Source organism: Chenopodium album, chromosome 23 (assembly GCF_948465745.1).
Source record: "Chenopodium album chromosome 23, dcCheAlbu1.1, whole genome shotgun sequence".
NCBI lineage: Eukaryota > Viridiplantae > Streptophyta > Magnoliopsida > Caryophyllales > Amaranthaceae > Chenopodium > Chenopodium album.
The window spans coordinates 36,046,613-36,060,698 of NC_137856.1; the positions used below are offsets into that span (position 1 = coordinate 36,046,613).

General features: G+C 34.7%; 1 protein-coding gene across 1 annotated transcript; it reads left to right on the forward strand.

Annotated features, from left to right (window-relative positions):
• The first annotated feature begins 1,566 nt into the window (after window positions 1-1,566).
• Window positions 1,567-11,759, forward strand: LOC145609444 (ABC transporter C family member 10-like). The gene is made up of 12 exons (XM_081664930.1): window positions 1,567-1,703; window positions 5,177-7,285; window positions 7,468-7,788; window positions 7,874-7,960; window positions 8,530-9,123; window positions 9,240-9,404; window positions 9,804-10,098; window positions 10,186-10,400; window positions 10,477-10,782; window positions 10,899-10,962; window positions 11,057-11,296; window positions 11,464-11,759. The coding sequence occupies exons 2-12, from the start codon at window positions 5,207-5,209 to the stop codon at window positions 11,577-11,579; spliced, it is 4,482 nt and encodes a 1,493-aa protein (XP_081521056.1). The 5' UTR covers window positions 1,567-1,703; window positions 5,177-5,206; the 3' UTR covers window positions 11,580-11,759.
• The last annotated feature ends 2,327 nt before the right edge of the window (window positions 11,760-14,086 follow it).

A 14,086-nucleotide genomic window follows, 5' to 3' on the forward strand; every position in this document is an offset into this window, starting at 1 on the left:
TATTTATTTATTTTTTTTTAATTTTTTTTTTTTTTTTAATAATTCATCAAGATTTACTTATTGAAATGAGAGCTAGTGTACCTTTCATTATAGACCACAATAACATTGAGAATTTGGGACAATCAAATCCCGAACTTCTAGGAAGGGTTGGATGTACAGTACCACTACAATAATTTGCTTATACTATTAGATCTAGACAAGAACTCCCTAATAAATGAAAATTCTAGATTCTGATTAATAATTACGTAGTATTATTTACTACTTCCTCTATCCCTAAATTACATTCCTACTTCTAACATTTATTCCTCACATAATAGAGAGAAGTAGAAATATAATTTAGAGACGGAGGAAATATTTATAATAAAGTGGTTAATACAACATAACGATTAAAAACCAAAGCAATTAGTCCTATCTTGTGCGAGTTACTCTGTAGTAACTCTAGTAGTAAGGAACAATCTGCACACACACATATATATCAAAATTACCATGTCAACATATTGTATAGTACTAATTAAATTTTTTAATACCACTTCTTAAAATCACACTAACACTCCATCCATTTTTACGTTAAAATCAATGTCATTACAGTTATTAGTCAAAACATGATCAATCCCAAAACTTCATCCTTAATCAAATGATCGATGATACGATGTTATTACAGACAAACATACTCTTATTAGTTATTACCTCCGAACCTTCAATGCTCAATTCTCAACACACGCCACATACTCAACAAGAGTTTTGACATAGAATCAACAACTCAAAAACCATTCAACATGCTAAGCAATTCAAGGACCTTCAAATTAATTTTGACATCGAATCAATAGGTCCACTCTACATAAAGAGACTCATGCATTTATCACAAAACGACAAAAAACCCTAAATGATTTCAATAAAAATCGTTGAAAAAGTTAGTCTTTCAAAATCGGGTAAGTACGTAGGAGTATAAATCAAAGAGAGAAGGGCAGACCAAATACAGTAGCCTTCAACGTTGCCCTAATTATCTCCACAAAATTTTACTTCTAAATCATTTTCATTTAATATTTTCTTAAACTATATATTAATAACGTGCCTATTTCATCAAATAGTGGCGTGGAGTAACTATACTCACACACTAATATTGAAGACACTTTACGTCTTTTATTTTTTCTTTAAACCCGATTTTAATACCTAGATTCTCATGATATTATATGGTACTCCCTACTCTGTATATAATTATAGAAAAAATCAAATATTATTATTGAAAAGAATCTAATGAAGGACATTCATGTCGTCCTACTAGATTTCTTGTTTCTTTGTACTACTAGTACATAAATATCAGAATTTGTAACACTAAAATAAGAAGAAAAAACTCCCTATGCTATCTCATCAAAATTTCATCTTGCAAAGTGTGCACGCAGTGTATCCTTCATACTCAAGTAAGTTTCGATTTTGCATTATTTTTCTAATTAATTTTGCCGAACATGTCCATAGTGATTTTTATGTTATGTTTCTCCTCGAGATGGTTCTCAACTTTTCGTAATTATTATATTTAGTACATACAAGCTTTGAAGATGCAATTTATACATGTGCATGTTTAACATATAGATCTTATACATTCTAGCAGGAGGAGGAACAACTACTCTTACACTACACTACGTACACAGCTTACTATCATCACCAGTTGATTACGAGTAACAATCTAAGGCTTAAATTAACACACGGTATGCTTGTTTCTAAGTTTATGCGAAGTATGGAGTATATTTTAAGCTTCACTTTTAAATCTAGAAATTTATATGTTTTTATGTTCATTGACGTTGTTCGATCATATAACATTTGCTTTTTAATGATTCGAGACCCTATTTTTTATGATTCTAATTGTTTTTTTTTTATTTTTTTTTTTTATTTTTTAAATCATGACAAAAAGAATAAGAAGCTTTAATGGTTTGGTTCAGCTGAAAGGGGAGTTTTCGAAGAATTGAAAAATGAATGAAAATGAGTAATTGTTCTTTCATTCATTAATGATATACTCACTATATTGTACAATGTTTATCCTCCTTTAGACACTAGTATAATTGGAGTATAATAGTAATACTATACTATTATATTGAAATATACTTTTAATAACGATGAATAACATGTGTATGGTCCAGAATGAATATGTAATCATGTATTAAGGTATACAATGACGTTACTTAACAACAAACCCCTTTTTAAAAAGTATTAGAATTTAATACACTACGTACTCTTGAATTAGCTCTAAAAGTTCTTGTTTAAGTTTTGGCTTATATAGTGAAAGTATCATCATTTGTGCTTGTAAAAAACTAAAATAAAAAAAAGTTGGTAAATTGGGTCGTGTTGGTATGTATAATTAAATTGAGAGAATATATAAAAGGGAAATGCTATACATAGCCCTTAGGGCTACATATAAGTATTAAATTGGGTCGTGTTAGTATGTTGATAAAGCGTTAAAATCCTAGATCTGTCAATGACTAAACAACCAAAGCAAGGCATATTGATAAAGTAGTAATAATCTGGTAGCCCTAAAATACGAGGCACAAAGCGTTAAAAGCATTAAAGAAAGAAGAAGATGTAACAGTGTTGGGAGTTTGGACAATAAATTCATGAAGATTGGTAAAACCATAATCTATCCTCTGCCGATGTATCACATCTACTCGATTTGAAAGCAATTATTGAATGAATGAAAGGGAGAGTCTTGCCCATTTTCTGTCTTTAGTTATTTAATCAACCCTCATTTTTACCACATTACCCCCCGAAAAATATGGAGGGGGCAGGAAATTAAAATAGAAATCATTTTTTTTTTTTTTGGTGAGAATTAAAATAGAAATCATGACAATTTATTGTTACGGTTCTCCCTTAATTTGATACGAGTGTTTCCTCTGTATTTAATTAATACTAGCAACTTGACCAAATGAATGAGCTAGCACAAATTTTTAATTTAAGAATAAAGGTTGCAGTTTGTGACATACTCCAAAATAAAGGCTATTCTAATTAATGATATGTCGAGTAAAGATGAGGAAGAGACGGGTAAGAAAATGAAAAACAAATGTCAATACTGCTATTATACATTTAGGAAATTAGAGATACCTAACATAAATGAAATATTGTAAAAAAAACAGTACTAATTCATTTTTTTATAAACAACTAGTGAGTGACCCCGGGGCAACCTACTGTTGTAGACGTACAATCGATAATTTTTTTATGAAAGGCTTTTCAAAATTGCAATTGTCATTGTCAAACTAAAATTGAGTTATCCTTTTAATATAATTTTTTTTTTATTTTTTTTTATTTTTATTTTTTATTTTTTTAATTGAACCTTGTGGTTTGAACTTATATGAATTTTTTTTCCATATAAATAACATAATTGATATTGGCTTAGATGGTTATAATAGGCACATGTGTTATACTCCCTCCGTCCCCTATTGATGGTCACTTTTGCTAAAAAATCACGGGAATTAAGGAGAAATAAAGAAATATATTGAAAAAGTAAATTTACATTGGGTATGCAAAAAAGTAGAGAGAGAAAGTAATTAAAGTACATGGGAAAGTAAAATTTACATGGAAAGTTAAATTTGCACAAATATTTTTGCAAATGTTAGAGAATTTTGGTAAAAAAATAATATTAATGGTACTTGAAAAAAGCAAATGTGACTAACATTTTGAGTCACAAAAATGGCAAAAGTGACCATCAATAGGGGACGGAGGGAGTAGGAGGTTGAGGGTTTGAACCTCCTTATCCTTATGTTTTTATTTGGACTAATGTTAGTTGCTTGGGTGATGTGGCATCATGAGATGTTGGAAAAATGACGTGGCGTAACAAAATAGGAACTACGTAGCACATCGACGTTTTTAGGAATTCCTTTTAATATATTAGTATAGATTCCCAACTAAAATTTGAAAATCAATTAATATGGTGGTTTCAAATTTGTACGGTGATGATGAGTGGTTTTGTGTTGATTTAGTAAATTGCATCAAATTAAGTGTCTGCTGATTACTTTAATGATTTTAACAATTAACCAAAAACAGATTGACAACGTAAATGTGACTTGTAAAGATTAATACGTAGTACCCTGTAATAAAAAATAATTGTTAAACTTCTCAACTTATTGTTACATGATTAGTTTTTTTGGTTGAACATAAAAAATTACATTTTAGATCATCACTTTTAACACCTCAAGTTGCAGTAAAAAGTGTATTTTATGGTGTACATGATTAATAATTGGCAAGAACATTATTAGGTTAGTCACATGACAAATTAATACCTACATGCTACATCAGGTAATGAGGTAAGTAGTCACATTGTTCACACAATTAAAGTAAATCACGTTTATTTCACGAATCCTATCAATTTTCATGAACCATCTACTTCGTAGGCTGTACACGACAATAGTATAATTTAACAAATATAATACAAGTATATATTTAATGCATTACAAAATCTAATGAAGTAAGGAATCCTACTACTGTCCAAAAAAAATATTATTTTTTTAAAAACATTATATGGGAAATTGGGAGACATCACGCGAAATATAGTGTAATATGCGTCAAACGGACTTATATAATGTATTATAGGGTGATGTATGTTCTCACACGTTAACTCTACGTATTAAAGTCTTTACACTTCCTCTATTTGCAAATTTACAACTTACCCTTTTTACGTGCACTTTAAGAAGGAACAAATTAATTTGAATAATTTATACATGCTGTAATCAACACTTCTATATTCTCAATGTTAAATTTGTTTTAAATAAATCGTTCGTTTACCTGATCTAATTAACTCCTGAAATTGCTTGTTTAAAGGCTGTCAAATAAAAAAAAAAAATCAGAGGAAGTATATCGTAATAATATTGTAAGTCGGCAACCACCTAGAACTTGGTGGCAGATTTGAAATAAATCAGCTGCTAGTAGTATTAAAAAATGACCTCGTTGTTTATATCTTACTAATTTTATAAGTTACATAAAATTCAGTAGAACTTTCTTCAAAATGTCACGTCTTTTCTGTATACTGCAAGGATAAAAATATTGACTTTGAATTTGTTTTTCCAAACTAATCACATTGCAAAATGTTTTTGCTCTTTGATTTTTGCTGATTAATCTATCTTTTAATGAAGATTATAGCATGATCAAAATGTTAAGTTTTATTATCTGATAAGTTTGTACCTGTATTTTGATGCAGAATCTGTAGATAAAAAAAAAAGGCTGAAAAATGATGATGGAAGATCTCTGGAATACATTTTGTGGGCAAAATACTTGTTCAAATATCAATAATACTTGTGTTCCTCAATTAGAGTTTGTTACTCATCCTTCTTCATGTGTGAATCATGCCTTTATCATTTGTTTTGATGTACTGCTTCTGGCAGTGCTCTTATTCAACATGATTACAAACATGTCTTCTAAGAGAGTCGAGCTACCGCCTCGTTTTAGACGTGTTTCAGCCTTGCAGAAATCATCAGCTGTTTTTAATGGTTGTTTGGGACTAGTTTACATAGGTTTAGGAAGTTGGATTTTGGAGGAGAAGTTGAGAAATGGTCATTCTGCATCACCAATTCATTGGTGGGTTTTGTATTTCTTTCAAGGATTTACGTGGGTTTCTGTTGGATTATCAGCTAGCCTTAGAGGGGAGTGCTTCTCTAGAGTTTCATTGAAAATTTTGTCCATCATTGCTTTCATTTCTGCTGGGAGTTTTTCCTTGATCGCGATTTTTGCTGCCATAGTTGACCATGAAACAACAGTTAAGGTGGCCTTGGATATCATGTCTTTCCTAGGAGCAACTTTGCTGTTGTTATGTACTTACAAGGGGTATGGTTCGTACGAAGATGAAGATAATAGGGAGAGTGATTGTGGAAGTACCCTTTATACTCCTCTGAATGGAGAGGCTAATGGCAGCTGTAAAAATGATGCAGCAGACAAAGTCTCTCTATTTGCTAAAGCAGGGTTGTTAAGTAGGTTGACATTCTGGTGGTTGAATCCCTTGATGACATTAGGTAAGGAGAAGACTCTAGAGGAAGAGGACATTCCCAAATTACGGGATGCAGACAGAGCGGAGGCCTGTTACTTGCAGTTCATGGATCAGTTTAGTAAACAGAAGATGGATGAACCTTCTTCACAGCCCTCATTGTTGTGGACTATTGTTGCGTGCCATCGTACTGATATACTGATTTCGGGTTTCTTTGCCCTTCTCAAGATACTTACCCTGTCAGCTGGACCTCTTCTGCTGAATGCCTTCATTGAGGTTGCAGAGGGCAAGGAGGCTTTTAAAAATGAAGGGTATTTTCTGGCCATTGCACTCTTCATTGCAAAGACCTTGGAATCTCTGTCACAGAGACAGTGGTATTTTCGAAGCAGATTGATTGGCCTTAGAGTGAGATCCTTGCTTACTGCAGCAATCTACAAGAAGCAGCTGAGGTTATCAAATGCTGCAAGGATAAAGTATTCTGGTGGTGAGATAATGAATTATGTCACTGTTGATGCCTACCGGATTGGCGAGTTTCCTTTCTGGTTTCATCAGACTTGGACTACAAGCCTTCAACTTTGCATTGCTCTATGTATTCTAATACATGCAGTGGGACTGGCTACACTTGCAGCACTAACAATGATTGTGATAACCGTGTTCTGTAACGCCCCCCTTGCAAAATTACAGCATAAGTTTCAAAGTAAGCTTATGGCTGAACAAGATTCAAGGCTGAAGGCTTGTTCTGAGGCTCTTGTAAACATGAAGGTTCTGAAATTGTATGCGTGGGAGAATTACTTCAAGGATAAGATAGAGCGCTTAAGGGAAGTGGAAATTAAGTGGTTAAAGGCATTGCAGTTGTGGAAAGCATATAATGGTTTTCTCTTTTGGTCATCCCCCGTTCTAGTCTCTGCTGCCACATTTGGAGCATGTTATTTCCTCAGTGTTCCTCTACATGCCAGCAATGTTTTTACTTTTGTCGCAACATTGCGTCTTGTGCAAGACCCTATCAGAGCTACCCCTGATGTTATAAGTGTGGTAATTCAAGCAAGGGTTGCATTTACACGTATTGCACAGTTTCTTGAGGCACCAGAGCTTCAGACTGAAAATTCCAACAAGAAAAGCAATACAGATAGCTTAAACCATGCCCAACATGCCATTTTGATGAGGTCTGCGAATCTTTCCTGGGACATGAATCCATCAAAACCAACACTACGAAACATGAATCTAGAAGTTCGACCTGGTGAAAAGGTTGCTATATGTGGAGAAGTTGGCTCAGGCAAATCAACATTACTAGCAGCAATTCTTAAAGAAGTTCCATTGATGGAGGGAACAGTAAGTTTTCAAATCAATTCCTGTACTAGTACAATTGTTGGGCACATAATTGTGTAGGTTGACACATTTTTAGGCCATTATGTGTACTCTCAAGTTATATTTGGGAATTGTATATCTCATATAACCAGAAGCATGCTATTAAGCTTTTAGCTTTACATTCTTAAATTGGTTTGGTCTTTCAGGTTGAAGTTTATGGGAGGATCGCTTATGTATCCCAGACAGCTTGGATTCAAACAGGGACAATACGTGACAATATTCTTTTTGGGTCTGCCATGAATGAGCTAAGGTACCAAGAAACCATTCGGAGGTGTTCATTGGTGAAAGACCTTGAGCTTCTTCCATTTGGTGACCTGACAGAAATAGGGGAAAGAGGAGTAAATCTAAGCGGAGGCCAGAAACAAAGAATCCAACTTGCTCGTGCATTATACCAAGATGCTGACATATATCTTTTAGATGATCCTTTCAGTGCTGTTGATGCACATACTGCAGCTAGCCTCTTCAATGTAACTTTTTCACCCTTACAACGTAATTTTATGTTTCTTTAGTTACAGCATAAACTGATAATTATGGCTTCTAAAATTGTGGCAGGAATATATTATGGAAGCACTTTCCGAAAAGACAGTCTTACTTGTGACACATCAAGTTGATTTTCTTCCAGCATTTCATTGCTGTTTGGTGAGTCAACTATCACTCTCCTGATGTTCAGTGCAGCTTTCTTCTTAAAATAAATCTTGGAATTTTCATTAGCCAAAAGACTTCTTGCTTCAGTATAACAGATTGTAGGAGCCTTCATTAACTTGGTTTAAACCTATAATTCCATTGCACACCCATCAAAGTAGTCCGAGGTACTCTGTATTCAAAGGAGTGTAATTTGATTCCCTGAGAAGTTTGGATCAATCTACTTGGGGGCTGTCACTTCAACTATCTTGAGCTTCCTCAAGGCTCAAGAAATCTATCAGATATTGCCAGTCATCAGTATCAACAATTCACAGTTTCTATCTTCTATTTTGATGTCAACTGGCCATCCTCATTGTCTAAGCTTGGGTTAGTTAAGATTTAGTTTCGGCACAAAGATTAAGGATATAGATAAATAGAGTGAAAATTAGATGAGAGTGAAAAAAATGGGTAAAAGTAGAATGTTTAAGTTTGGACATCCTTTTTTGATAGAAACCTTGAGGTAGGATGGAGAGAGCACTTGTTTTTTGATTAATCATGTCCTAATGAAAAGTTATTGCTGTTTGCAGCTGATGTCAGATGGGGAGATCCTTAAATCAGGGTCTTATCACCAATTATTAGATTCAAGTCAGGAATTTTTGGATTTGGTAAATGCACACAAAGAGACTGCTGGAGCTGAAAGGCCATCAGAGGTTAAGACATCTGAAACTGAAAGGAACAGCTATAATGCAAAGGAGATCAAGAAAACTGATGTTGAGAAACAACATATAGCACCTGAAGGGGATCAATTGATTAAACGGGAAGAAAGAGAAACAGGAGACACTGGCCTTAAGCCATACTTACTATACCTTAATCAGAACAAGGGCTACTTGTACCTTTCTATTGCAACTATATGTCATCTGATCTTTGTTACAGGCCAGATATTACAGAACTCTTGGATGGCCACCAGTGTTGATGATCCTCAAGTCAGCACTTTGAAATTGATTGTGGTTTACCTCATCATTGGAGCCTGCTCGACAATCTTTTTACTAATTAGATCTCTGGCTGCTGTTGCATTGGGATTAAAAGCATCAAAATCTTTTTTTTCACAGTTGATGAGTTCTCTCTTTCGTGCTCCAATGTCTTTCTACGACTCTACACCCCTTGGACGTATACTAAGTCGGGTGAGCATTAAGTTGTCATGAAATTTTTCAAGAATTTGATGTATGCTTGTTTGGTAGGGTATTTCAGAACTAATGTTACGGGGCTTCGTTTCTTCTTTTGCACCCTTAATCTGCAGGTCTCTTCTGACTTGAGCATTGTTGACATTGATGTTCCTATAAGCCTTCTCTTATCCATGGCGGTCACTATGAATGCATATGCCAATCTAGGAGTGCTAGCTGTTATCACTTGGCAAGTCTTGTTTGTCTCCATACCCGTGATCTACATGTTAGTACAATTGCAGGTAAACAGAGAAATATTTGTACAGCTTTACCACAACATAATTTTTGCCTCCAACAGAGTTGTGTGTTGAAAAGAAAAACAAGAAAGTTCACAAATAGTTTTATTATACTCGTGTTTCATCATGCACTATGATTCGTCATTTGTAATGACAAAGCTGTTAATCAATCCCGACACATAGTAGTACCATTGAGCAGTAGCTGCTCTATTTTACCTGAAGGTCCATGGTTTCAAATTCTGAACTAAATTCAACCAAAAAAATAAAGAATATAACCTGACTTCTTGATCTACATCTAGGATAATAGAAAGAAATATAGGAACCTATCATAGTTTGTTTGTTTGTTTTTTTTTTTTCAACTTTTATGAGAATTACGACCTAATTTTCCATAAAATTTGTCAACAGAAATACTATTTTGCAACAGCAAAAGAGTTGATGAGAATCAATGGTACAACAAAGTCTTTTGTTGCAAACCATTTAGCTGAATCTATAGCTGGGGCCATAACAATCAGAGCTTTCAAGGAGGAAGAAAGGTTCTTCTCTAAGAGTCTCGATATTATTGATACAAATGCAAGCCCATTCTTCCACAATTTTGCAGCTAATGAATGGCTGATTCAGAGGCTTGAGACCCTCTGTGCCATTGTTCTCGCAGCAGCAGCCTTGTGCATGGTTTTGCTTCCTACTGGAACTTTTAGTTCTGGTAAGATTTCTCTCTTTCTCTCTTTGGAGCTCTTGCCTTTTGGGAGTAGATAAAATCTTCATTGCTATAATATAACAAACAATGCAGGGGTAATTGGAATGGCGCTATCTTATGGTCTTTCGCTAAATATGAGCATGGTTTTTGCGATCCAAAATCAGTGCACATTAGCCAACTATATCATTTGTGTGGAGAGGCTTGAACAATACACCCATATACCTAGTGAAGCTCCAGAAGTCATTGAAGGCAGCCGCCCCCCAGAAAACTGGCCTTTAGTTGGTAAAGTGGAGATAAGCAATTTACAGGTAACTTTTAGTGCACTGGAATTTATATTTGACAGATTTTAGATAGATAACAATATAATTTTTTGGTGTCTTGCAGATAAGATACAGACCAGATTCACCACTGGTTCTTAAAGGAATCAGTTGCACATTTGAAGGGGGAGACAAGATTGGTATTGTTGGTAGGACTGGCAGTGGGAAGACAACCTTAATTGGGGCATTGTTTCGGTTGGTGGAACCAGTTGCAGGGAAGATGGTAGTTGACGGCATTGATATATGTTCAATAGGACTTCACGATCTAAGGTCACGTTTTGGAATCATCCCTCAAGACCCAACTCTCTTCAATGGCTCTGTAAGATTCAATTTGGATCCATTGTGCCAGCATAAAGATGAACAAATTTGGGAGGTAAAGCTTTATATCAGGAATTAAATTTTCATTATTTTGTACAAGCATGGAAACTTTTGGATGCTGATGCTCCCCCCCCCCCCCCCCCCCCCCCCCCCTCCTATATTCTTGTAAAGGTGCTCGAGAAATGCCAGCTCAAAGAGGCAGTACAAGAGAAAGATCAGGGCCTAGACTCCTTAGGTAAATAATCTGCTTATTCTGAAATTTGAAATGAAATAGAGAATTTGACATACTAAGCCAATATGTGCTAATCAAACATACTTTTTCCTATTAGTTGTGGAGGATGGAGCAAACTGGAGCATGGGACAGCGACAACTTTTTTGCCTAGGGCGTGCTTTACTGAGAAGAAGCAGGGTATTGGTGCTTGATGAAGCAACAGCATCAATAGACAATACAACAGACATGATTCTGCAGAAAACAATACGAACAGAATTTGCAGATTGCACTGTGATAACAGTAGCACACAGGATACCAACTGTGATGGATTGCACAAAGGTTCTTTCCATTAGCGATGGTGAGTTTAATGTTTTCTATGCCTTTGCATATGTGAGCAGCTATAATGAATCTAAAGCAGGAGTTGCTGAATTCGGAGCAGATTTGACATTCTGGCATTTCTGGGATCACAAGATTAAGGCAAGTGCTAAATAATGTGTTCTGATAGAATGTAATGTGATATTGCAGGAAAATTAGTGGAATATGATGACCCTATGACACTAATGAAGAAGGAAGGTTCACTATTTGGACAGCTTGTGAAGGAATATTGGTCTCATTTCCAATCTGCAGATCAGTCACATTAAACTAAAGGCGGCAGCTACACTATACTTCACCTACTATTTTCATTCAATAACACACTTCCATGTTTATTTTTGGCCAATAAAAAAAGAAGTCAAACATAAATATTAAATCTTGTAAATATTTCAGTTAGGCAGATGCCTAGATTGGGATTTAAGGAGATCAAGCTCCTGTTTTGGCTAAAACTTTCCCCTGCTTAATGCTCATGTAAAGGTGTCATTTTAGATATGTTTATACCTAGTATTCATGAGTTTAGCATTTAAGAGGAAAATTATATTGTTCAAAATTTTGTACCTCTTTGAGAGTCAAGTTTGATATCATATTTGTACCTTTTGTTAGAATCAAGTTTGACATCATTTCCTACAAACTTTATGAGTATTATAGCATTAAAGGTGACCACACTAATCACTACAAGGGTGTAAGCTAGACATTTGTTGTTTGACCTGGCAATAATACGATTGAAGTTCAATATAAGGATGATACTTTGGTTATTGATTCAGAGCAGAGGACTTGTGGAAGACTGGAAGGTTGAAATGGGATTAGACAGGAAGCTGTTGCTCTTACGCATTAGCTTGCATAGTGGAAAAAAGGTAAAATCTACATTAAGCCAACACTAAAGACATTTTATATGTTGGCTTTGTGGTGCTGAATCCTACGCAGGTCACACATTCTGAAAAGAATTCCTTGCCTGAACCAGCCCCATCTACTACTAGAAAGTTACCGGGAAGGCCATCCCAAAAAAGAGAAGAAAGGAGCCTGGTAAGAAAGTAAACACCCCTTTAACATATGAGAATGCATAAGCCCAATAAGTGCAGAAGGTGTATGGCCATAATATGTTCACTTGTAAGAAGTTAAGAACACATCTTTTTCACCTTAGATAATATATAAAGACAAAGGTGGAAACCTTAGATCAAATGAGGAAGTAAAAAGAGGTTGAGGAGAGACCGAAGACAAGATGTTATCTATTGTCCTTTAGTCTGTTGATATCAAAAAAAAAAAAAAAAAAAAAAAAAAAAAAAAAAAGGAAAAAGGAGAGATGTGGAGAACTTTACAAAGCTATATCAGTGCCAGCCAGTGGCACCACCAACAAAAATGAAACTACATTATTTACCCAACATGAGAGCTAATTGAGCTAAATTGCTAGCTCTAATGCGACAGTATGTGTGATTGCTAGTGAAGAAGGATTTACCCTATGAAAAAATGTTACAGGGTTCAACAGATATGTGCTTCATTTGCAGATTATCAAAGAAAAGAGAGGAAAGTTAGCCCAAAAGTCAATTTGGAACCCTTAGAGTTGTTGCAGTCTAAGTCAAATTTTGTTGTCAGAAATTTGGATTTGAAGTCTCAAATTAAGAAGTGTTGTTTTGGAGAAATTTATTAAACATCCATCCATTCAAATACCCTAGTTTAGCTTGATATATTGTTTTAAGCTTACCAGAATAATTCACAGTGTGCAACTAATTCAGATGAATTATGATCTGCTTTTCACTATATTGGTTAGCTACTGCATCTAATCACAAAAACTAACCTTAACTATTGGTTTTGACACTTCTCTAGTCCATTCTTTCAGTGCAACATCAAAGTTCATAATGCCTTAGCCTATGTAGGAATTGAACCTACATCTTTTGTGCAAATGCACGCTGCTCTACCGTTTGAGCTAATAGGCTCGAAAACAATACTTCGTATAATGGGTTTATAATTTTATAATGCAAATTATTTAAAAGTATTCTACACTACAGTAATTATCATGAAACACCACACATAAATAGGCCATCAAATAATAAGAAGAATTCATACTGAAGAATAAGAGCACAACACACAAGATATTGCTCCCAAATAAAAGGAAAAAAACAAAAACTTGCAGAAGATCAACTGATCAAGTGACCATTGTTGCCGAATGTGACAGGAAGTCTAAACCCAAGTGACTCCTATTAGTACTAATTAATGTGGACACTACCACTTAAGTCTAAATTCTAATTAGTACCAGTAATGAAGTGTAATGCTACTTAGTTAGGTACCAACTATGCACTAATTTATATCATTTAAGGTTGTTTGTATCCAGATTCGACGCTAGCCATTAGGTATCGACTACGACTAATACCATTTGAGGTTGTTTGCATCCAAAATTGACGCAAGCCATTGATGATCTAGCCAAATTCCAAGAGTAATTGGGGATTAAATATTTACATTGCTTAGCTTAACTTCCAATACTATTTGTGTGAATGTCAGACAGTCTTATGCAAGAATCCCGAATCAACCATAAAACCCTAATTCTACAATTGGCAGCACACAACAATTAAATTGCCGCCTACAAATCTACAATAATCTCCATTAAGAAATCAATACATAACACCCATTACGGAGTATAATTTAAAAAGAGCACTAAACCCTAAAAATTGAAACTTTAGTGAATTACCCTTTAAATTTCATCCCAAAACAAATTGAACAAACATGAATCTATAATCACAAATTGAATGTTTCCCACATATAACAAATATAGTTTCAACTGCAG

What these genes read in the sequence shown, in the direction of transcription:
- LOC145609444 (XM_081664930.1), top strand. Translation starts at nt 5,207, where the DNA reads ATGATGATGGAAGATCTCTGGAATACATTTTGTGGGCAAAATACTTGT. An exon ending in TTGGACGTATACTAAGTCGG is followed by an intron (nt 9,124 to 9,239) that starts GTGAGCATTAAG and finishes CTTAATCTGCAG; the next exon opens with GTCTCTTCTGACTTGAGCAT. An exon ending in AAGATGAACAAATTTGGGAG is followed by an intron (nt 10,783 to 10,898) that starts GTAAAGCTTTAT and finishes ATTCTTGTAAAG; the next exon opens with GTGCTCGAGAAATGCCAGCT.